This window comes from Exserohilum turcica (genome assembly GCF_000359705.1).
Source record: "Exserohilum turcica Et28A unplaced genomic scaffold SETTUscaffold_9, whole genome shotgun sequence".
NCBI lineage: Eukaryota > Fungi > Ascomycota > Dothideomycetes > Pleosporales > Pleosporaceae > Exserohilum > Exserohilum turcicum.
This window is the reverse complement of record NW_007360310.1, coordinates 1,693,092-1,717,841: the sequence shown is the minus strand read 5'-3', so window position 1 is coordinate 1,717,841 and position 24,750 is coordinate 1,693,092. Positions and strand designations below refer to the sequence as shown.

The following is a 24,750-nucleotide window of genomic DNA, read 5'->3' as shown; positions in this document are numbered from 1 at the left end:
TATATTTTGTGTAACTTTATGTGGCAGAAGAATTACCTGTCCATCGCCACATATTTTCGTTCGGTTGAATACATATATGAGTATGACGGCTATCTATCCCTCGTTTCTTTCCACGCTCTTCTCATCAATTTCTTGGTGTGTGCTGTACTGAGATACGGTCGTGACTGTCTTGTGGAGGGCAATGAGCTTTCAAAAGTGGCCACAGCTACTATATCTTACGCTGAAACTAATGTAGCTTACTCCCATCTCAGATGAAGGAGGCACGATGATGACATCATCCAACAAGGTGTGTCAGATACACGTCTCTGTATTTCTACTAAGCCTTGAGAAGTTTCTTCATTGATACTCTTAGGGAGCTCTTTGAGAAGCAGAGACATTATAATGGCTCAATGTCAAAGGAGCGCAGGATGTCAAACATTTGATCAAGATCTTAGGGTAGTAACTATATTCGTAGAACAAATACCTATGAATACCGAATAATCATGAATAAGAATTCTCAAATGGTAATTAAATCTATATACGTAACTAAAAGCAAACAGACTAATACAAAAGCAAATAAACAATCTATCTTAACTCAACTTTTGTGTTCAAATGTAAACTCGCGGAACAGATATCATCTAGACTTCCGCCTCCCTCAAGATCCTTGGATAATCCGGTGCTCCGGGCGCATCCATCATCTCAACCAATGTCGCAATTGCAGGGTGCAAGCCCGCAGCAACCGCCTTCGACAACCACTCTCCCATAGGCAACACGGCAAACTCTTTGCCTTCTTCCCGTCCAATTTCTTTGAGGTTGTTCATCGGAAGAACAATATCGCCAACCTGATGTGCGTATCTGACCTCCTTCTTCGCCTTCTCGCTTCCATCCAATACGCGTGAAAGAATGGACTCGCATGCAGTGCTGATGCGTACCAGGTCCAGAGCACCAGTGTTGTTCTTGACTTCGGGAACAGCTTCGATGGCGCGGGACCATTGAAGGAGGGCGTTTACCCAGTCGAGTTGAGCACGCATGCCAGTCGCATCAGAGCCCTCGCGCAGAATGGTCGAGGGACGGTGAATGCAGACTGGGAGGCCGTATAGGTCATGGACTTGCTCCAGGAGACGCTCGTTAGTCCACTTGCTGCTCATGTAGCCGAAGACACCGTCGGTGGTTGGGTAAGAGTGCTCGCGGCCTGTCATGCGAACAGGTGGGAAGGCTGGTCCCTTGAACAAGACTGCGAGACCGGCAGATGATACGTAGTGGATCGGGATGCGGCGAGGTAGACACAGTCGAATCAGAGTCTGCGTGGATCCTACGTTGGAGTGACGGAGATCTTGGAAGTACTTGAGATGAGAGGTGTCAGCTCCATTGTGGATTACCACGTCAGCTTTGGCGAATATCTCAGCAGACTTCTCGAGTGAGAGACCAAGAAGTGGATCGGCGAGCTGGCCTTCGAAGTACTCGACACGCTCGTCGGTGCGAAGCTCATTTTTGGCTAACTTATTAGATAGGCGGCGGACGGCAGGGCAGTAAACTTTTGTGACTGATGGGCATTCCAGCAGGTAGTCTAGCAGGTGGTGACCCAGGAGACCACTCGATCCAGTAAGAACAACCACCTTGGGTGGTGTGACTGGACTCGGTCCGGAGATGCTTGAGACCTGAACCAAGTCACGTGGAGGACGCGCCTCGGCCTCCCAGTCAATGGTGCCGTTGTTCGACAGCTTGAGGATATTGTCGGCTCCAAAGGCTCGCTCCGGAAGTGGTGTGGTTGATGCCGTTGGGATCTGAGAGGCACTGCGAGTCATGGGAATGCCCTCGTCACTTGAGTTGTCCATACCAGTACTGCCGTCGTCACTGCTGCTCTCCTCAGTAATGATAATAGGGTGGCATAGGGGCATCAACTCCGGAGGAACATTGTCAACCGCATATTGCACAATGTTCGACATGGTTTCGTCGCCCATGATCTTCAGCACCGGGATGCTAACTTGAATGTTCTTGAGGAACCACGTTCGGATGTCGACAGAGACAAGAGAGTCAAGACCAATCTCCACACTGCGTGCGACCAAGAGATCTTCATCAGACATGTTCATTTGAAGAGCATGGCGCAGCTGAGCTGTGAACGCCTTCTCAATGACCTTGCGAGCGTCATCCTTTGTTGCGCAAACTTGCAGAAGCTCCAGGATGGACGCGGTTGCCTTGCCCTCGCTCTTGACCAGAGTCTCTGCGTTTTGGTGGACAATGAACGACGAGAACATGGGGTTCAGGAACCAGTAAGGGGCATTCGGCGTGTCGTAGGGCACGTCCGAAAGACCCGTAGTAAGCTCTGCACCGGCAATAGAGTCGAGACGAGTGGCGTCGATGCCTTCACAAATGGACTGGTTCCAGTCTTCTTCCGACATGCGCATCATGTGAAGTTTCTGGACAATAAGATCCAGCTCCCTACGAGACTCGCGCTCCATGTAACCTGCGCCCATGATAGCTCCGCCGTTCATAGCGGCGGCCCGGAGACCACGCTTTCGGCGTTGCGCAGCGAGACTGCACATGAATGTGTTTGCTGCTGCGTAGTTGGCTTGGCCGAGGTTACCAATAACACAGTTGATAGAGGAGATTAGGAGGAAGAAGTCCAGGTCTGTGTTATAGAATACGCGGTCGAGGTAGATACTTCCTAGAACCTTCGGGCGTGTGACATCGATGAGTTCGGAGTATGACATATTACGAATCGACACGTCACGGAGAACCATGGCACCGTTCATTACTCCGACGATGGGTGGGAGACTTCTGCAGATCATCTGGTGGACAGACTTCAAAGCCATCTCGTTGGTGACATCGCTGCACAAGTTAGTAAACTGTTGTTAAAAATAAAATCAGGCCGTGGAACTTACCAAGGAAGAATTGTAACAGTCGCGCCTCTTTTCTTATGAGCCGCAATCCATTCTGCCTCAACCTTAGGGTTTCTGCTGGTAATAACGAGATTGCGTGCTCCAGCACTAATCATCCAGTCGCAAAGTGAGATACCTAAGGCACCAGCCATACCAACAATCCAGTATGTTGCGTTAGTACTCTTAAACATCGGCCTATTATCGAGGCGAGCGGCGTGAACAGGCAAGTTTGACACTGCGTTCCATTCCAACACCGACAGTGGATTAAGCAGTGCATCGCCTTCAGTGACATCGCGAAGGGTAATGGTTGCAACAGGTTGTGGTTCCTGCTTCTTAATAGTCTGATGGACATTCGCCACAGCGCGCTGAAGCAGATGGGCAACGATTGATGTGGTACCTTTGTTGTCATCTGAAGCAGTCGAAGCGAACAGGGTGCTGGCCGTCATTTTCTGGCAATCCTCTGGCAGGGTGGAGATCAACGTAGCCTCATTTTCCAGCACATATGCGTCTCCACCAGAGAGACCGATGAAAACAGATGGCTTCACAAGCAACAGTTCATCAAGGTCACGTCCACTGACATATTGGGGAAGCTGAATCCATGAATCTTCGCTTGAGTCCTTGGAGTCTGTGGTGTAGACGACATTCACGTCTTTTGCTGATGCTTCAGTCGAGATCGCTGCTGCGACTTGCTTTGAGACGTTGTGGGCAAGTAGTGTTTGTCCGCTGAACAACGAGCTAACAGCTGCTGACGCTAGGATTTGAGCAGCAGTAGCGGTGAGAATCACATCGTTGGAGACTCCAAGATCCTCAGTGGAAACAATTGATGCAACTGGAACCTTGAGAACGGAGGAGAGACGTGGGACAAGAGCGAGATACTGCTTGCACGTTTCAGGTTGAGTTCCAAGAACAAGGAACTTGTAACCTGCTGGAGTTTTCAGTGCTGACAATATCGCATGCGAAACATGAAGCTCAGTGAGTTCCTCACTGCTCTCATGCTCCTTGACTGAAAGTTCATAGTCAGACTGCTCCATGATCGTATAGCCGTTCTGTGTGTGCTGCACACTGACGGGCACTTGGCTAACATCTCTATCTTGTACAATCTGGCGACGCGCAGAATTGTAGCGATCGTTGAGCTTCGTAATTGGACGAAGACGCGCCACAAGCTGACGGTTCTCTTCATCGACAGCAATCTCAGGTTCGGTATACCACAAGAGCTCTTCGGTCTTCGACTTGTCGGCATGGAAGCGCAGAAGTATCTCAGCGACGGACTCAGGAGTCGTGTTTGAGACATCGGCAATGTCAAGCTGCTGGAGGCGCAGACCAGGGTTCTCGTGAGTGGCTACACGGCCAAATCCAACAGTCATGTTGGAGTATGGCTCATCATCGCGGCGGCCAGAGGTTACCCAGAGCAAGTTCTTGTCTGACTGGAACATGTTCTTGAACGCATCAAATGTGCTTGGTGTGACGTTCTTGAAGACTGGCTCGTCAAGCTCTGTAAAACTGGCCACTGTGGTGTCCTTGTCAATGATGTCGTGGTTCACATCCAAGAGCGACTTGTAGCAATAGACCTGCTCCGCATGTTCGCGGACAAGGGACTCAACACCCTTGACGAGATGTGCGCTTCTATCAGTCTGCCCACCAACGAGGACCAGCTTCTTGATCGGAGCTGCACGACGGGACGCAGTCAATGGTTGGCGGAAGTACTCAACCTCCTCGTCCATAGCCTGAGAAGCGAAGTGGAAAACATTCAGGACGTCTTCAAAGTCTTTACGAGGGCAAGAGTCAACGCCAGAGAAGCCAGTCTTTCTCAGCAATTCATCCCACTCTTGTGGAGACACATGAGGAGACAGGACACGGCCTGTATCGCTTCCGAGCCACCAGCCCTCTAGGGTACCGAAGATGAAGCCACTGCTGGCAACACCATTCATACCTTCCTGACCTTCGCCGACAACGAGGAAACCACCTGGCCTGAGCATCTTGCGGATATGGCGGAGGGCGCGTTCCAAATCACTCGTAGCGTGGATGACAAAGAAGGCAACAATCAAATCATAAGTACCCTCAACGAATCCTTGTGATACAGGGTCCCTTTCCGCATCGAAAGTCTTGAAGACCATGCGGTCTCGGTACTGAGGGAAGTTGGCGGCAGCATTCTCGAAGAAGGCAGCAGATATGTCGGTGTACGTGTAGGACTTGAAGCTGTTGTCGATCTCGCGGAAAATGGCCTTGGTAGCTCCACCAGTTCCAGCACCAATCTCCAGTATGTTCATGTGGGGGAAGCGGCTGGTCAGTTGCTTAACCGTTCTGCTCACCCATTGACCAGACTCCCTCAATCCAAAGCCACCAGCATAGTAGCGATCGAGGATATCGGTAGCACGGAACTGCTCCAGGATAGTAGTCTCGCCGTTGAATACACGTGGCATTTGCTGTCCGGTGATGTGCATAATTTCGATATCGGGGAGGTGCATGAAGGGCCTGCTAGCTTCCATGATATCCTCGAGGGTGTCTTGCAGCCACTCCTTCCGGGCCCACTTGTGCTGACCTGACTCTACCATCTCGGTAATGTATTTGGCATAGTTGAGGTACCACTTGGTTGTGAACTCCTGCCTCATAGGGTGGTCCGCAGGAACCTCCCTGTGAAACTTGCGCAAGTAAAAGGTGGCAATTCGTTCGAGCAGCCGGACGGTATCACGGTGGCTCTCAGTAAGAGGAATTTCTTTGCCAGCCTCGATACCATCCAGATGGCTATTGACCCAATGGACACGCGAGAAGACCCTGCGGTCCTCTTCGGTTGCTCCACCACCGAGGGGAATGAAAGTAGCTCCTTGGACTTGAATAACTGCATTCAAGCCATTTTCTGGGTAGATGTCGACATGACCCAAAATGCCCCGCTGCCCTGGCTGTCGAGGGGAGATGGTCGAATCCACAGGGAAGAACTCATCTTGGGTGCGGACGGCACCAAGAAGGCTGGGGTTGACTCGAATGTGCTTGATAGTGGTTGGCAGGTGCAGGCTACGAAGTTGCTCATCGTATGGGTAGCTGTACGCAAGAATGATGGATTGCAGGGCGGCGTCAAGCTCGGCAGGGTGGATGAGCAGAGAGCCGGTATCCTCCTCTGTGGACCGCATCTTCATGACACAGGTCGCTTGGTAATGCTTCCTTTGGAGTGCAGACAAGGAGCGGAAGGGACCACTGAACTCGTAGCCCAATTCCGCAAGTGCGGAATAGAATCTCTCTGGCTCGACGTCGATGACGTGAGTTGGAGCGGGCTTGCGAGCTGGGAGGAGAGTGGTAGACGCTTCTCCCAACTGGACCTCAAGGTTAGCACTTGCGACTAGTGTCAAGTCTTCGGCATTTGCGTCCATGGCAGCTGAATATGTGAACTTGGCCCAAACACGATCCTGCTTGTCGACTGTGATATCTGCGAGTGACGTAACGACCTCGATACCAGTGTCATCTGGACTGAAGAACAATGCTTGGTGAATCACAAAGTCCTTGACTTCTATGAGGCGGATGTTCTTGCCTGCAGCCTCAGCAACGAATCGCGAAGCCTCTAGTGCGGTAGTCAGGTAGCCTGCAGCGGGGAAGACAGTCTGAGACTGGACCTTGTGCCCCGAAACCCACTCCATCTGGCTCTCGAGAAGCAAGTTCCTCCAGCTCATGTGATGGGGTGCGGAATCCGTGGTCACATCGCCGAGCAGCGAATGGACAGGGTGTTGTCGCAGACGCATCTTGCGCGAGGTTCGTGATTCGTGCCAATACTTGTTCGTGTGATTCCACTGGTATGTCGGGAGTCCTTTGACTACGCTGAACTTATCGCCGTTACTCGTCATGCCACGCTCATAGGCATCAAGGGTGACACTGGTCTTGTCAAGATGCGACCACAAGAAACCAAATCCTGTAGCACTTGCTTCAATAGCGCAGGATCCACGCGCAAGAATTCCAGAGTATGGAATCTCCTTCTCCAGGGTATCTTGAATAGTCTGAGTCGCAGGACCCTTGAGCGCAGGAGAAGCTCCGACCTCCAGTGCAAGATCGAAATTGCCGGCTCCCAGAGCAGTGCTGAGCGCCTCGGCGAATAACACAGGTTTTGTCATATTCTCAGCCCAGTATGTATCAGCCAGCTCCATCGAAGAGTCGACGGGTTGGTTGTATACGCTAGAGATCCACATGCATGAGGAGCTGGGGGTCTGCACCTTGACGCCACATTGCCTAAGGGATGCAACGTAAGGCTCATAGCAGGGAAGCATGTGCTTTGAGTGGTATGCCTTGTCGACCTTGAGGCGCCTGTTGAACTTCTTTTCATCCTCGAGGATAAGTTGCAATTCGGATATCGCATCTTCATCTCCAGAAACAGTGACGCTGGTAGAAGAGTTGCTTGCAGCGACAGACAAACGTCCCTTAAAATCAAGATCATTGCACAGCTCAGTCATGTCTTCGAGAGAGCTGCCAACAGCAACCATAGCACCCTTGATATCAGCACCGTTAGGGCTACATGCGGCCTGGACGTGCAGGCCACGATAGTACGCGACATAGAGGGCATCGCGAGCGGTAAGATAACCAGACGCATAGGCAGCAGCGATTTCTCCAGAGGAGTGACCAACAGCTGCGTCAAAATGAACACCAGCCAGACCCAGCATGTCGATAAGGAGGATTTGTAGAGCAGTGCAGAGCGGCTGCGAGAGTTCGGCCTCGTTGACTCGCGACGAAGAGGCGGCCGCGAGGATCTCAGACTTTAGAGACCACTTTGGCCCGTCATGAAGTTTTGCAAGGTCTGCCTCTAGTCTTTCGATTATCTCTCTAGCAGTGGATGACTTCTCGATCAACTCAGCGCCCATGCGAGCATACTGAGCACCCTGGCCAGTGAAAATTCCAAGGATCTTAGCAGCCCCACTCTTGGTAGCAGAAGAAGATTTGATGCCAACACTGGTAGAATCACCCTCGAGCTTGGCTGAGATTTGATTTTGGAGATCCTGCAGAGAAGAAGCAGCAAAGTAGCACCTGTAGGGAAACAGGGAGCGGCGCTCTCGCAGTGTCCATGCCAAGTCTCGCATACTAGTCTCTGGGTGGCTTGACAGGTAATCCTTATATGCGGACAGGGTGGCACGAAGTGACTGATCAGAGAATGCTGAAAAGACAAAGGGCGTGAAGATGCCAGCATCCTCGCTGGAGCTCAGAGTAGAAGCGCTCGAGGGCTCGGTATAGTGCTCAAGAATGGCGTGAGCATTTGCGCCACCGAAACCGAAGCTGTTCACACTGGCTCTCCTGGGTGCGTCTGCAACGGAAGGCCATGCCTTTGGAGCTTTGAGAATTTCGAGGTTCTTGTAAAATGGAGCGACTCGCTCGCTCAGATTCTCGAATAAAAGGTTGGGTGGTATCGTGCCGTTGCGTAGAGAAAGCGAGGCCTTGAGGATGGCGGCCACACCTGCAGTGCCTTCGGTATGACCGAGGACTGTCTTGATAGATCCCACATACAGTGGGTTTCCACCATTGAGCTCAAGGCCTTTATCGCTAGCATCTCCACCCCAGAATGCTCTGTAGACGGCTTCGGCTTCTATGGGGTCACCAGCAGGCGTACCGGTGCCGTGAGCCTCAAAGTATTGTGGTCGGTCCTTTGCAGAGAGAAGGTCAAGGCCAGCCTTGGCATAGGTACTGCGAATAAGCGCCTCTTGTGCGACTGAGCTGGGCATCGTGATACCACCAGTGGCACCATCTTGGTTCAGGCCAGTCTCCCGGATGATACACTCAATGTGATCGCCGTCTGCCAAAGCAGCGCTAAGAGTCTTCAGGACGAGTGTCGCAACACCTTCTCCACGGGCATATCCATTTGCCCCTGAATCCCACATTCGACTGCGGCCGTCTGGGGACAACATCTTCAACTTGCTCTCGATGACGAAGTTCATGGGATCTAGGATAACATTAGATCCGCATGCTACAGCCATCCGAGAGTCACCAGCTCTCAGTGCCTCTGCAAGTATGATTAGCACGACTTCATTAATATTCTATCCAGGCGCTAGCACTTACGGACTGCCATGTGAACGGCAACTAAACTGGACGAGCAGGCCGTGTCAACAGTCACGGAAGGCCCATGCCAGTCGAAAAAGTAAGAAATCCTATTGGATAAGATACTTGATCCAGTACCGGTGGCATAGTAAGTCGGGATCTCTTGGAAGTCCCGAAGCAACATGCAGGCATAATCATTAAACATTACACCGACGTATACGGCCGTGTCGCTACCCTTCAAGGCAGCACTGGGCATACCAGCTGCCTCAAGGGCCTCGTAAGTTGTTTCCATTAACAACCGCTGCTGGGGGTCCATAGCTTTCGCTTCCGCAGCTTTAATTCCAAAAAACTCGGAGTCGAATGCAGCCAAGTCCTCATTGAGAAGATATGCATTCTTAACATTGCTGTGGCCAGGGTATGATCCATCAGAGTGGTAAAACGCGTCCGTATTAAAACGACTTTTAGGTATCTCCTGGAGTAGATCCTTGGGATCCTTCAAGACTTCCCAAAGCTTGGACGGGGAAGTGGCGTCTCCTGCAAAGCGGCAGGCACTGCCCACAATAGCAATCGGTTCGTTCTGTGTGGGAGCCATGGTATTTAATAGCTTGTGCTGGTGAACCCATTAGCATTAGATCATTTCTGTGTTCGGAATTCCGATTCCTCACCTGTCAATTCTCCGGTATAGTGTAGTGAGTGTGATAAATAACCAACTTGTGGAACGAAAAGCGTGCCTTTCTGGATGTGCTTGCTACAATGTCGAACAAACGAAGGTGCCCCTCTATAGACTGTTTTTAGGTGTCTTCTAGAATTACGAATCAAATTGGAATTTGGGAGAAGTTCTCGTCGCGGTCCTCACAAAGGAGTAGGCTGAATCTCGATGCGACACTGTTGAAAGTGGATAGTCGTGTAGACTTGATGCAAATCTCCACGAGGATAGTGAACCTGTTTAATACATCAAAAGATCTTGTGATAGTAACGCTACTACTTCCAACACTAAGCACTTCATTCCGCGAACTACACTAAGCTCCGACCGAATAATACAATATGCGACCGTGCATGGTCTTGAAAATCGTAGTTTGAGGGTGAAACGGGTCCGTCCGAGTTCGGACCGAATCACAGCCAGCCGAATCCGTATCCGATTGCAGGACACTAACGAACACCACCAATGCATTCCCAGGAGCCCAGCGACAACGAGGATGGCATTTGCCTGTTGGATCATCACTTGGCGCTCTCTAAGATGTCCCACGATCTGACATCCATACCGCTTTCTCCTAAAGCAGTATTCTCCTACGTTTAAGATCGCATGTGACCGGAACAGATGCTGACCTCTTCGGTGCACGTAACTAATTTAGTATTACGGTATTGAATCTTCAGTAACCTGTTCGATAGTGTCCCACTTTCATAATAATACCGCAGCATGATGTGCTGCTAACAAGCCGTGCGACAGGTTATGCGCGCTCCGATTGGATGTAATCGCCGGCCTAATCGGTCGGGGCCTCTGTCCAGTGGCTGGCGAACTCCTTTGCATCTCTTCCGGAAAGTCGTTGGAAGAATAATCCTCTCCTTTATCGAAAAAAAATCAGACAGCTCCATTCGTTCGTTAGGAGGTGAGAGTCTCAGTGCGCCATTTACTCATCATCTTTACGACACATCACGAACCCCTGCTCACCATGTCGACCGACCAAGTGCGTGAAGAAGGCTTGGAAGGCCATATTCCCTCTTCCAAAGAAGATGCACTGCAGGAAGATAGCTCCAACAGTAGCGCAACGCTACAGATTGAAGAAAGAGAAGCCGGGGCGCAGGATGATGAGAAGCAATATCCTGAGGGCCTAAAGTTGGGTCTCATCATATTGGCACTGTGCCTCGCGGTCTTTCTGCTGGCTCTTGAGTTCGTCTGCATTTGTCATAGGGAAAGTTATCACTAACATTTTTCCAAAGCAATTCTATCATCACAACCGCTATTCCAAAGATTACCGATGAGTTTCACAGCCTTGATGATGTTGGCTGGTATGGAAGCTGTAAGTAATCCGCACTCCATCAAGTAAGACGCCGCTCATTCCCACAATATAGCCTACCTTCTTACAACGGCCGCGCTGCAACTCCTCTTTGGAAAGTTTTATACGAACTGGAACATCAAATGGGTATTCCTAACATCCATTGCCATCTTTGAGATTGGTAGTGTGATTTGCGGTGCCGCACCCACCTCGACTGCTTTGATTATTGGCAGGGCAATTGCTGGCATTGGCTCTGCGGGGATATTTTCTGGCGCTCTTCTTATCCTGGGATACAGCACTCCCCTTGTCAAAAGGCCAACCTACATAGGCCTGGTTGGGGGTATGTATGGCATTGCATCTATCGCGGGTCCTCTACTAGGAGGTGTATTCACGGACAAGGTGGTATGTAATGGATCCTCCAGACTTTTGTATTCTACTCGCTAATATTATTCTAGACATGGAGACTGTGTTTCTATATCAACTTGCCCGTTGGAGCGATCACTGTGGTGGTTATTTTATTCTTCTTCAAGAGCCCAAAACAGGAGCTACCACACCATGACAGTATACACGATCTGATCATGTCCTTCGATCCCGTTGGAACAGCGCTTTTCCTACCTGCCATCATCGCTCTTCTGCTAGCACTGCAGTGGGGAGGTACCAAATACAGCTGGGGTAGTGGTCCTGTCGTTGGGCTCTTACTGGTGTTCGGATTCCTGATACTGGCTTTCTGCTATGTCCAATACAAGCAAAAGGACAATGCGACTGTGCCTTTCCGGATCATTTCCAATCGATCAATATGGACTGGATGCTGGTACGGCTTTTGCGCCGGTGCGACCTTCTTTCTCATGATGTACTACGTCCCCCTTTGGTTCCAAGCCGTACAGGGTACTTCGGCTGTTGGCTCAGGTGTCCACAACTTGCCTATGCTCATCACGACCATCCTAACGTCGATCTTCGCTGGCGGAATGGTCACCAAGGTTGGCTACTACACACCTTTTATGATCGTTGCAACGGTCCTCATGTCAATTGGGGCGGGCATGATCTCAACCTGGGAAGTCCACACCAGCAGCACAGCCTGGATAGGCTACCAGATTCTTTTTAGTCTAGGTTATGGCATGGGCTCTCGACAGCCTTTGGTGGCCGTTCAGGCAGCTTTAGACACAAAAGATGTGCCCATAGGAACATCTGCCGTTATGCTTCTCCAGACACTGGGTGGCGCTGTCTTTGTGAGCATCGCTCAGTCTGTGTTCTCCAATGAACTTGCTCAAGATATCCGCGAGCGCCTACCGTCGTTGAACCCAGCAATTGTCCTAAACGCAGGTGCGACCAATCTTCGCAACACACTGTCCAAGGATTTATTACCCGGTGTCATCTTAGCTTATAACAAGGCCTTGACAAAGACGTTTTTGGTTGCCGCATGCATGGCAGCTTTGTCAATTGTTGGCAGCTTGTTCATGCCGTGGAAGTCGGTAAAGACCGAACAGAAGCCAGCTGAGAACCAAGATGATCTGGAGGCGAACCAAGAAAAGGCGGTGGAGATTCAGGAGAAGCCAGAACATAAGGATTGAGTGCTTTCAACCTTACATGTACTGACGGACCAGCGAATACAAATCCGTCCCCCATCCATAGCACAATATCATAGGTGCTTATCCTTATAGAGCATCTCCAAATTGGACAATGCATTATTCCAAAATCCTCTTATAGTTTTAATAGGTAGCTTGAAGTTACAAATAAACCACATTTATTCATTCAGAAATACTTGAATTGATGACAGTACCGTCAGTCTTGCTTATACACGTGTGTATGTACGTATCATTCTAAACTTCCCTTCTTAAAATCTCTTCTGCGGCATGACGCGCAAAGCTCGAGACTCACAACAGTGCTTTTTTCCTGATTTGTGTATTCATATTAAATTGTGCGTGCTCCATCTGCAGAAGCTTTATCATTCTGCTTGCACAGATAAAACTGTCGGAAGGGACCCTCAAGTCACGTTCCAGGGTGCATGGAAAGGAAAACAAGGAGATCTTTTGGTATTTGACGATAACAAGGCTCCGGTTGCCCAACGCCGAACAATTCGTCTCTGTCATTAATTCTGCTGAATCTATTTGTGAGACTAACATGAAGTATCAGCATATTCCTTCTTTCAATATTCTATGAGTTACGATGTGATACTGCAACAGTACAGTAGACAGGTTTTGATCCGCCATTTGAGGGCAGATGGAGTATTGCAAGATTTCCAAAAAAACTGTATCTTTTGCTGTGGAAAAAATCTGGTTGTTATGCTCTTTCTTCAATGAATATGTGAAATGCACTTAATCCGAAGATTGGCATGTAGTTTATTGCACTTCATCATGCCCTCTTCTGTTCTCGATGGAAATCCCGTACAACAAGAAAAAGAGAAGAAGTGCCTTTGAAACGAAAAATTCATTCATTGCATACTTATACAAAATTAATATTTCTTGCTTCGGTAATACGTGTAAGAGATTGTAAATAATATCAGGGCATACTATGAACTGATTCTGACCACCAATTTCTGTCCACGCACCTCACCCCGATGCAACATCTCCAGCCCTTTAATTATCCCCTCCCACTTTCCAGGAACTTCCTTCACCGGGTGCGTCTTGATCAGACCAGCATCAACTAGCTTCTGCATTTCTGCGGCCACTCGCGCAGTCACATCAAACAACGTTTGGTTGGCCTCACGAGAATATGGTGTAGGCCCTAGATCAATCTTAACCCCCAAACCTTCGTATCCCATGACCTCTTTGGTGCGAATAGTTTGCCGTGTTCGGAAAGCTTCGTTAAATCCTTCAAGACAGGCGTATCTGCCACCTGTCCGTGCTATTGCTGCGAACGAATGTGCTGCTGATTCTTCGCTCGTGATGCAGTCTAGGACTTTCTTCACAGGCTTTCCGCCTGCTATCTCCTTGATAGACTGTACGCAGTTTGGAGATGTGTAGATAGCAGTACCGACTGCACCGTACTTGAGTGCCAGCGAGGCCGATGAAGTCGAGGTAACGGCAATAGGGGCGTATCCAGATAGCTTCAGGAGTTGGCATGCCATGGTTCCAGTAGCCGTAGCCCCACCATAGACCAAAATAGGCTCGTTGGTGCTGGTAGGGTTTGAAGGGGTTCCATCAAGCGCCAATGCTTCAGAATCGTAAAATGCAAGCCCGGCAGTGCCCCATCCAACGCCACCCAACGCGGCACCTTCCAAATCGCTCATATTGTCCGGCACTTTTAGAAGCAACTGAGAATCCACAGCAATCCATTGTGCAAATGCACCACTTTCGGCTTCGGTCCGGCTGTAGGGAAATGTACCCCCACTGACCCTTGTCCCAGGTGGAAAAGTGGTCTCTGTGCTGCCTGAAGCGATTTTTTCAATTATGCCGCAGAAGTCACAGCCACTTTGGTTACCAGGAACGGGAAAATGGGTAACCATTTTGTGGTCGGTGGGGTTTAAAGCGACAGCCAGTACGCGGATGAGCACCTGATTTGGCCTTGTGAGCTCAGGGATTTGGACTGTATTTGAAATCTTCAATCCAAGAGTTGAGCCCGACGGGGGAACCCCAGTTTGTATTAGTGCCGTCTGGGTTTCAGGGATGGCCATTTTGCGTTGTGATGACAAGGATCGGTCGTATAATGGTAACTTTTATAGATAAGTTCGATTTTCCTTTGCCTCGGGTGGCGTTCGTCCAAGCTTTTTTTCCAAGAAAAAGACGCAAGGATGTACGATGAAGGCGACTCAAACCTTGACCGGCTAATTTGGATTCGGATGTATGTCCGTGGAACAAAGGGCAAGGAAGAACACTAATACGGGAAACTCCTTTTTACGATTTTAGCCCACCAAATGGGTACCAGGGACTGAAGTTATAGACCTGCTCACGGAAGAGCCATCCGAAGGCTAATGTACATTCGGTTCACAATAAAACTTCGACAATACAACGGTTGTTTTACAATCCGTAGTACACTGAATAGGCAGGCAATCCCTGTTTTTACCATATATTACGGTTTAATATTCAGCATCATTTCGAGTTGCAACTATCTTCCCAGCGCATCATTCTAGGAGGTCCTTCCTCTTGCAGCGTCCTACATCATGCTTTACATCACATCAGAGCATGGTGAAATTCATGTGCAAAATCTACAATGCTCCCTAATTTCAGACACAACTCTGCTTTGAGTAAGTAAGTTTTAATAATTTCAAGTAAAGGTTATAGCTCCCCATACTATAGAGGGTGTCCAAACATCTACCACCTTACTAGTATTAGTATGGAGTTGTACTAAGCTGAAATGGCCAGACCAGCTCGAACAATGACAAGTCTCACCACCGCACGCAGCCATGAGAATATGATACAATACGAGGTACGAGCCGACATCTGCAGAGATCGAAGATCTCCGATTGGTAGATCCAGTCCGACGGACGCACGTTGTGATACGAATGGGACGATCTGACCCTAGTCGTCTACAGATTAGCTCTGACACGGTGCATGGCAATTCGGCGATACTTATGGCATAGCTCAGCCGCAACCATTTGATCGACAGATCGGAGATTGGCTGCTGCCCGGCCCTACCTGCAGGACGGACCCAGTTCACAATCGGCTGTCTCGGTATTATGGGCAAACGGCAGACGGTGTGGAAATAAGCACGGGGAAGGGAAAAAAACTGGGGTACTTTCGTTTTCGGAAGGTTTAGGATTCGGCTGAACAAGGATCAGGATCCCCACAGCTCTGCGGACAGAACTGGTCAATCCACACAACACATTGCAACGGCTGATTTTATCTACGATCAAGCCGGAACCGTGTCCAACGCCCTCACGATTATTACACCAACTTCATATCAATTCTTTTTTGTATCCTCGCGCTATATACAAATTTTCAATACATTCATCATGCCTTCAATGTCAAGCTTCTGGACGCAGACTTTCCCCCCAAAGCCGCAATACACCGACGCCAATGTCTCAGATCTTACGGGACACGTTTACATTGTTACAGGCTCTAACACTGGCATCGGAAAAGAGCTTGCTAGAATACTTTACGCGAAGAATGCCAAAGTCTACATTGCCGCACGTTCAGAGCAAAAGGCAGAGGCAGCCATAGAGGATATCGCAACGTCTGCACCAACATCAAAAGGGTCACTGATTTTTCTCAGCCTCGACCTCAGTGATCTCAACCATGTCAAAACAGCAGCAGAGAACTTCCTTGCTCGGGAACAAAAGCTCAATGTTCTCTTCAACAATGCGGGACTCATGGCGACAGACCCGCTCACTAGGACTGTCCAGGGCTATGAAATGGCTCTTGGGGTAAATTGTGTCGGTACCTTTCTCTTCACAAAACTGCTTACTCCAACGCTGGTCTCAACCGCCAAGACGGCGCCATCCGGCTCTGTCCGTGTCATCTGGCTGTCCTCGTTTGGTCTCGAGCTCTTTGCCAAACCGGCCGTTGGTATTTCCTTGGACAACCTTGATTATCATATCCCAACGGCGCCCACTGACCGATACGGTATTAGCAAATGTGGATCGTGGGCACAGGGCGTTGAGTTTGCCAGACGTCATAAGGGGGATGGAATCATCAGTCTCCCTATTAACCCCGGAAATCTTACCTCGGAGCTCGCAAGAGATCAGCCCGCTACATTGAAGATTGCCGCTCGTGTTCTGGGCTATCCGCCGCCCATGGGGGCTTGCACAGAGCTATGGGCAGGATTGTCCCCAGAGGTCACGTTGGAGAACTCTGGGAGTTGGGGTAAGCATCTCCCCAAGGCTTACTCATTTTTTCAGGGCGCTAACCCTTATAATAGTCGTTCCTTTTGGGAGATTCTACCCACTGCGTGCAGACATTGTTCAGGCGACCAAGACCGAGGCAGAAGGGGGCACTGGAGGATGTCAAAAGTTCTGGGAATGGTGCGAGGATCAAGTGAAGGATTATCTGTAGCCTTTTACCAGAGACGCCGCATAGGGTGGATAAGTGGCTCTGGAAATAAGTTTTAATTAGATGGTTCAGTAATGCCATTCATGTTAGATCATCACACAGATCACTCCCTTACATCCTCACATGCATATGACTTTGACCACGCAGAAACCAAATATGCACCAGAGCTCCATGGCCACGCCCAAACTGAGGATGAGTTATGCATGCTCCAATTCACGTGACAACTGGCAGTTTGATCGGAGATTTGCCCATCACAAATAGTAATGGCAATTACGTTGCGACACAAGGAGACCGACCTTTTGAGCGGTCTATCGATCTTATGCAAATCCCTATGGGGCTAGTCCACAAGTGCTGACCCTGAATGCGTTAGCCAGTGCACGGGGCCGTCTGATCGGAACCACGTATGATTGGGCATAAGGCCGAATGCCCGAGTGGACTCGTTTCACCGGTTCTTCGCATTCTCAGCGGGAATATGACTTTTGTTTTGGAAACTGCTAGCTAAAATCTCTTGTCATCCTTACACGGATGGTCAAGCCACAGCCCAGTGTAGAGGATCACAATAGGCGAAGCCAACAACGCCGCAATGATTACAGCAATACACGTTTTCGTATCCCAAGCACCATTGCAACAATGGGTTTCGTACATCTGGATAGCCTTGATTTCGGTCAGTTGAGAGCGAAAATGTTGCATTAAAGCACCTACGTGTTGATTCATGTGCATTGCTAACGAGACGTTTTCCTATCTCAACAGGCAGTACTCTACCAAATCGCAGCAATACTATATAATCTGTTTATACACCCTCTGAAAAGATTCCCTGGGCCTGTTGCGCATCGCGTTTCGCGGCTACCATGGGCGTACATGCATGCCCGTGGCCAGCAAGCATTCCGAACTGAACAGCTGCACGCCAAGTATGGTCCCGTCGTCCGCATCAGTCCAAACCACCTTTCCTTCACAGATCCTCAAGCATGGAAGGATATCTACGCATACCGCCCAGGAGGTGAGATGGCGAAAGCAGATCAAATCTTTCGACCGGTGAAGGGTGTGACGAGCTCGATTCTCAATGCAGATCATGAAGAGCACGCCAAGATTCGACGTGCTCTGGCACACGGATTCTCAGACGCCTCGATGCGTGCGCAGGAGCCGCTGATTGCAAATTACGTGAAGCTGCTGTTATCGAGGTTGAGAGATGAAGTTTCAGGTGGTAAGAGTGTACAGAATATTGCTGCGTGGTACAATTGGACCACTTTTGACTTGGTGAGCGACTTGGTGTTTGGAGAGTCCTTTCATTGCCTCGAGACGACTGGGTATCACCCATGGGTGGCCTATATTCTCAAAGCCGTCAAGTTTAATGCCATCATCCAAGCGCTGAGCTACAGTGGGCTTGGGATTGTGGTGCAAATGCTGCATGCCCTGGGCGGGTTTCTTGCACTTGGCAAGATTCAAGAGTACACCAACAGTATGCTGGTATCACGGCTCGGAATGGGCAAAGGCCGTAATGACCTCTTCGAGGGTCTTGCTAAACAACAAGAGCAACTCAATCTCTCATTTGAAAAGCTGAGCCGCAATGCTGTGGTCCTGCTCCTTGCGGGGTCGGAAACGACGGCCACAACACTTTCTGGAGCAACTTACTTCCTGCTTTCGCATCCACATGTCCTCCGTCGATTGACGGATGAGATCCGTTCCAGCTTCTCTAGTTCGGAGGAGATTACGATTGCTTCCGTTGGGAAGTGTTCTTATCTACTCGCGGTTCTTAATGAAACCTTGAGGTGCTATCCTCCGCTCACTGCTGGGGGAGTTCGGGTCGTGCCGGCTGGAGGTGCGAAAATCGCTGGACACTTCGTTCCTGAAGGAGTAAGTACTTTGAACCGAGGTTGTACCAGCTAACGTATCCAGACTCTCGTTGAGATCCAACACTGGTCCGTAAATCACAGCACAGACAACTGGAAAGACCCGTGGGTGTTCCGGCCGGAACGCTTCTTGTCAGGATCCAAAGACGCGGCTGAAAAATTCGATAAACTAGATGCCGTCCAAGCATTCAGCGTGGGTCCGCGCAATTGCATTGGCAGGAAGTACGTACTCCTCGTGGCTCGCACTTGTACCCTGTTCTGTAGTGGCCGAACGTCTGACAAGTACCTAGTCTCGCATACCAGGAAATGCGTCTCATCCTAGCTAACATCATTTACAACTTCGATTTAGACTTGGAGGACGATAGCCAAGGATGGATAGAGCGGCAAAAGACATTTAATGTGTGGGACCGGGGACCATTGAATGTAAGGATACGTCCTAATGCATAAGCTCAGCCCTCTTAGGTTTAGTTTTGGAAACTAGGTTCATGGTTCGGGGTATTCGGTTAAAATGGCTCAAGCTGTCTGAATCGACTGCTAAGACCCTGTTAATTTGTTCGCATATCTAGGAAGCACGGTAATGCCTGGACCAGGGATGTCAAAATCCCCGAAGTTCTGTAACACTGAAGAGCTTGGCAAATGTACCCATAGGTTTTAGAGACAACAGTAGTCTACTAGTTTATTGTGACGTTTCAGCACCCCGTGCAAACTAACTTGGAAAGCAATTACTAGTAGTTCCAACTACGCAACAATTGGGTAAGAGAGGGCAGTTCTGGTAGGGATTTGCATAGGAGTATAGGATTGGGGAAGATTTTCGTCTTAGTAGATTATTGGCAAGAGTTTAATCAAAATTAAAGGCCGGGCAATGGATGATCCCGCGTAACCACAACTATTTTATCAGCGTTGTGGATACTCGAGATGCCACAAGAAAGGCATCCGTAGGGAACACTATGTCGTGGCTCACTACACGACTGAGACCGCAGCAGCAAAGTGGGGGTATAATAAAGTGATAATAGTAGCCATGACTTTGGGCCTTGTTTCAAGTACATGCCCCTCCCTCAAGGCGCTATGTCCCATCAGGCGAGGTCCTAGCACATCAGACGATTCTGCAGAGTCAGAGGCAAGCACTTATCGCACAGCCACTCTACCAGAGACAGGTTTGTCTATAGTGGCGTAGCACGTAACTACTATAGTACTGAGCCAATATTGTTTGCATAGGACCAAATGCTTCTCCGATCCATAATGCCTGCTCTAAAAGGTCGTCGATGAAACTAAGACTGTGCAGCTGAGAGTCAGCAGCGTTTCACATCAGCTTCCAGGAAGTCTAATGAACATAAGTATGACCCACCTACGTGACATATTGATAAGGATTCGGGTACTGTTTCCTAGGGGTCTATTAAATAGCGCGGCCCGAATCTATCAGTACACTTATGTTATCTACACCTATAGTGATGTCGCATTGTTTGCAACAGGTAGGCATTGCGAAACGAGTAAGATAATTATTGGCCAGATGGGCTGGCTAGGAAGCCCCGGTTGCTAGCAGATGTCAGGTCTCCATTCGCAGTCGGCCACTGGATACAGCGAGGTACACGTTGGATGTTACGTTTCCTCAGGAGATGACGACGACTGTTCAGTTTTCCGAGTAGTGGCGGCACCTCCATTGTAGATCCAAAGTAGTACCAGTAGTGGATCCAGGGCTATGCGAATTAGAATCGAGTTTGACAAAGGGACGGCTCAGTCAGCCCGTCACGTGCAGGACTCAGCTCATCACGTGATTGAATCCGACTTCCAGCCCGGAGCAGTGCCTCAGAAAGTGCTGATGTCAGAGGAGCCGCATTTTGATCCAATTAGAGAAGCATAATACTTGGTCTGGTGGTTAAGTATTCAAGGTGGAGCACTGGCAGGGGTGCTGGTTAGTGCCCAGGGATGATTTTGTAACACCAATTACGTTAGAGGAATCTGCAAAGCCACACTCTTTATAAGCAGTTATATTGCTTTTAATTGGATAAAAGCTGTCTAAGCTTCGTATTAATAAACCAGCTTCAGCTAAGCTTGAAACCAAACCCCGGCCCGAATAGTGCTCCACCTCGAATACTTAACCACCAGACCATGTAGGGCCACTTGCGTAGCTTTAGGTGAGTGCGCTTGCATTAGCACTAAGTTGAATTAAGGGCTAGTAGGTCTCAAAGATCAATTCCCTAAAGCTCTAGTTTCACCGCCGTTTTCAGCCCTATTTTAAGGGGTAGCTTGGATCGAGCCGTATAACCCCGAAGTGGCAGCGGAAATGGAAGATACCCCAGTCTAGTTCACTTGTCCCACAGGAGCACTGAGCCCCTCCCCTCACCGGTGCTTACATGTCTTACGCCTGGCCACCTGGTTGCTGTGCACCCCTAGTTTCTGCGCGTCATCACGTTCTGCGAACCTTCCTTGCTAATGTCATCCCTGCTAGCCATGCACCTCATTGATTCTAGTAGGCGATGCTGAGTGACCAGGAGAGCGCGGTAAGTGATTATGACCGAGCCTAATGGCCTTTGCCGCGTGTTCGACATCCATCTTGTCGCAGAGATATGCCGTTGTCATGAAGATCATGATCTGCATACCTATGTCAGTCCACTTCAGCCTTTTGGCGGTGATTCTAAACAGAAACTATATTTGTCCTTCCCCCACATGCCGGATCTAGTCCCTGGACATATTGTACCGTCCAAAGTCAAGCAATTCAAAGACTTGTCAAGCCATTTCAATGCCTCCTCTTCCAACCTCTAAGCGATCAGCCTGTGATCGATGCCGCCTTCAGAAGCTCCGATGTCCGCCTAGTGTGGATGGCACAGAAACGTGCACCAGATGTAAACGACTCGGTGCACGATGCATTACCAGCTACCCAAGACGACCCAACGGTGCTCAGCAAACAACGCAGTCTCAAGGGCAACCAGAATTGAGACCAAAACTAGTCCATGGACTACAATTTCCCGCTTCGACGGTAGCCAGTACGCCTGCAATGTCGACACCGAGCACAATAGTCACAGCGCCGATGAACACATCAACGACATATCAACCAACCAGCTACGTCACCAATATGGATATTTCATATGACTCGCTGCCCTCTTCACTGGACGATGCTTCCGATCGCTTCTCGAGTCAAGCAGGGTCGCTTCGACTAGACAGCTGGGGCCTCTCGAATGACGATGCAATGTCAGGGTTCCTCACAAACGACAGCCCGTCTTTTCATTCTCCACCGACATTCGAAATAGACGGGAGTGGCAGTAGTGCCGACTTTCCAGACTCGTTTGGGCACATGCAGGTGGGATGCATGGACACTACTTCACACGGTCAGCACAGCCACATCTTGGAATGCAACGCTCGACTATGCAACCTGAATCTAGACCTTTCCAAGCGGCTGCAGGAGTGTCTTGGTACAACGCCGCAAGGGTCGCCGAGGCTATACAATGCGAAACCCGAGGACGGCAGCACAGGGGACCGTGATGGCATCAATACTACATTGGAGCGCGCCTTGGGCGACCTCTCCGAGTTTATCGCAGTCATCCGATCTTACGTGTCAACACGGAATGACTTCGACCGAGGAAACCCAACCGGAGAGCCTATAGGGCAAGGAGTTGGCTCTGGGCCTGGCATCAGTGCTACGCCAAAGATCAGTCTTGTCTTCCTGATCAACCTCCTCTCCGCATATCTCCAACTCGTAACCATCTACGACAAAATCTTCAGCCCGCACCGCACGCGGCTCTGCAGCACCGCGTCCCTGGAACCAAGCTGCACAAGCCCCAGCCAGCAGCCCCTGGACTTCCGGCTTCTTGGGCTCTCCGCCGCCCAGGGGACCCTGCAGACCAAGATCCTAATCCATGCTATACTGCACCAGTTCGATGTTATCGAGCGCATGCTAGGGCTGCCGGCCGATCTCCGGGTTACCGACACCCAGGACGTGTATCTAGGCCTTTTCGAAGACGAGCGCGCGAGGAGCTTGCTCGGCGCCGTAAGCAATGCCAAGCGCATTGAGACTAGCTGGGCCCAAGCCCAGTTCAATATGGAGGATTATGGTGGCGCAAATGCTCTGTCTGCGCTGAGAATGACGTTAAAAGTAATGCAGGGCTTTTTAGACACATGAGAGCACTGGCTGTTTCATCATGGCAGTATTATAACGCGCGTAGCGTTTCTAGAGCCGCATTTTGTAGGTGTAGAATTAAATTATAGTAATGTTTAGATAATAGCCTCGTGGCAATCAGCTGTGAGTAGCGGGAACAGCAAAGTATCTGCCGCAGAAAACATCTGAGATATAGGTCTTGAAAGCTTCTTGTACTTCTACATCAGCCAATCAAAATAAGTTTTATGAACAAGTTATCCTATCTGCTGAATGTATTGTTGGCGTTTCATAAAGATGATTGGGTAGCATTCGGATTCCAGAGATCGGAATTGACTTGGTACTTGCATGCAATATAGATGACGATATATTCCAGGGGTAGCCATGTCTGCATGCAGAGGATCCTGGACAAACCTGCAAGCATCATGTTCAATGATGACCTATTCACTCTACGGAGGTGACTGTCAAAAGTTCTTGCTAACAGGAACTTATTAAGTACTACTAAAAAATACTACTAAAGACTATAAATTATACCAAGTTTGTAAATAAGAGCTCTTAATAGAGTAACTTGGAGAAGGTATTAGCTACCAAAAGTTATACTTATACTAATACGCTGACTGCATAACGTGGTTCACAAGTGAGTCGCTAACCCAAGCGAGTCGCTAACGCCCCACCAGCCCATCAACTTCATCACTATAACGCGTGATGTCTCAACAACGCAACCGTCTATTAATATATTCTAAATCTAATCTTTAACTTGCTCTTTTTAACGTCTAGTCGCAACGTGTTTAGAGTGTAAACTGTGCTGCTACTATCTACAACATCCTACAAAGAACTCTATCTAATCAACGCGCTAGAAAGCGCCCTTAACGCGACTGCAAGCCGAAATTGAAGCGTCTAGATAAGCTAGAAGAGGAGGCTATAGTTAAGCGTATTCTTGAAGAGTCTGCGCGAGGATTTGCGCCTACAAAGCTTGACGTTCAAGTAATAGCTAATAAACTATTGGAGGAGCGTGGTGGCAACCCTGTTGGCAAGAACTAGGTTGACAACTTTGTTAAGCGGACTCCTGAGCTCCGTACGCGCTAGAGCCGTCCCTATGATCACCAGCGAGCCGCCTGCGAGGATCTAGTGGCTATCCAGCGCTGGTTCGACTTAGTCCAGGCGACAAGGCAGAAGTGGGGTATTGTGGACGATGATATCTACAACTTTAACGAGACTGGCTTTATAATAGGCAAGATTTTATCACAGTTAGTTATTATAGCATTAGAAGGATATAGGAAAAAGAAGCGGATACAGCTAGGCAACCGTGAGTGGGTTACTATAATCCAAGGCGTGGGCGCGTCGGGTCGCTAAATACCACTCTTCGTTGTCTTTGCGGGCAAGGTGCTTATTAACGTCTAGTTTAAGGATTTGCCTGCCAACTAGGTTCTTGAAGTCAGTCCTAATGGCTGGACGAATAATTAGCTTGGTCTTGCCTGGTTAGAGCACTTTGATACCCATACAAAGAGCTCTACTGTGGGTGGGTATCGACTGCTTATTATTAATAGCCATGAGAGCCACTGCTCTGTTAATTTCTAAGATCTTTGCAAGGAGAAGAATATTGTGCTTCTCTGCATGCCTGCGCACTCGTCTTACCTGTTGCAGCCCCTTGACGTCGCCTGCTTCTCGCCGTTGAAGCGCAAGTATGGCGACGCTATTTCAGGCTTAGCACGCAACCGCACCCACTATATCAGCAAAGAGACCTTCCTACTAGCCTTTAAGACTGCTTTTGAGCAGTCTATCACGAAGGAGAATATCCAAGCTGGCTTTAGAGGCGCTAGTCTAGTCCCACACGACCTATAGGCTGTGCTATCTAAGCTTGATGTGGTGGTGCAGACACCTGTACAATCACCGCAACAGGTAGCCGCCTAGCAGGCGCAGACACCACGCAACGCGCGCGAAGTTGAGTCTTAAATTAGTCTCATTTAAGAGAGCGTGAGAAAACGCTGTAGGTCTTCTGCCAATTCACTCACTAAGCAGATCGCGCAGCTAAGTAAGGGG

General features: G+C 49.4%; 6 protein-coding genes across 6 annotated transcripts; 4 read left to right on the top strand and 2 right to left on the bottom strand.

Annotated features, from left to right (window-relative positions):
• Window positions 1-617: 617 nt before the first annotated feature.
• Window positions 618-9,450, bottom strand: SETTUDRAFT_158064 (uncharacterized protein; the record flags this gene model as incomplete). The annotated part of the gene is made up of 3 exons (XM_008033455.1): window positions 618-2,808; window positions 2,862-8,823; window positions 8,880-9,450. 3 exons carry the CDS (start codon window positions 9,448-9,450, stop codon window positions 618-620), a joined length of 8,724 nt encoding a protein of 2,907 aa, XP_008031646.1.
• A 1,078-nt stretch (window positions 9,451-10,528) lies between these two features.
• On the top strand, window positions 10,529-12,420 carry SETTUDRAFT_100820 (uncharacterized protein; the record flags this gene model as incomplete). The annotated part of the gene is made up of 4 exons (XM_008033454.1): window positions 10,529-10,746; window positions 10,797-10,876; window positions 10,929-11,254; window positions 11,308-12,420. 4 exons carry the CDS (start codon window positions 10,529-10,531, stop codon window positions 12,418-12,420), a joined length of 1,737 nt encoding a protein of 578 aa, XP_008031645.1.
• A 910-nt stretch (window positions 12,421-13,330) lies between these two features.
• Window positions 13,331-14,426, bottom strand: SETTUDRAFT_166464 (uncharacterized protein). The gene has a single exon (XM_008033453.1). The coding sequence runs from the start codon at window positions 14,292-14,294 to the stop codon at window positions 13,359-13,361; it is 936 nt and encodes a 311-aa protein (XP_008031644.1). The 5' UTR covers window positions 14,295-14,426; the 3' UTR covers window positions 13,331-13,358.
• A 1,314-nt stretch (window positions 14,427-15,740) lies between these two features.
• On the top strand, window positions 15,741-16,779 carry SETTUDRAFT_144375 (uncharacterized protein; the record flags this gene model as incomplete). The annotated part of the gene is made up of 2 exons (XM_008033452.1): window positions 15,741-16,590; window positions 16,646-16,779. 2 exons carry the CDS (start codon window positions 15,741-15,743, stop codon window positions 16,777-16,779), a joined length of 984 nt encoding a protein of 327 aa, XP_008031643.1.
• An 855-nt stretch (window positions 16,780-17,634) lies between these two features.
• Window positions 17,635-21,556, top strand: SETTUDRAFT_24624 (uncharacterized protein; the record flags this gene model as incomplete). The annotated part of the gene is made up of 4 exons (XM_008033023.1): window positions 17,635-18,627; window positions 18,670-18,845; window positions 18,914-19,046; window positions 21,392-21,556. The coding sequence occupies 4 exons, from the start codon at window positions 17,635-17,637 to the stop codon at window positions 21,554-21,556; spliced, it is 1,467 nt and encodes a 488-aa protein (XP_008031214.1).
• Window positions 21,557-21,615: 59 nt separating this feature from the next.
• SETTUDRAFT_24623 (uncharacterized protein) lies at window positions 21,616-22,737 on the top strand (the record flags this gene model as incomplete). The annotated part of the gene is made up of 1 exon (XM_008033022.1): window positions 21,616-22,737. The coding sequence occupies one exon, from the start codon at window positions 21,616-21,618 to the stop codon at window positions 22,735-22,737; it is 1,122 nt and encodes a 373-aa protein (XP_008031213.1).
• Window positions 22,738-24,750: the final 2,013 nt, after the last annotated feature.

What these genes read in the sequence shown, in the direction of transcription:
- SETTUDRAFT_166464 (XM_008033453.1), bottom strand. Translation starts at nt 14,294, where the DNA reads ATGGTTACCCATTTTCCCGTTCCTGGTAACCAAAGTGGCTGTGACTTC.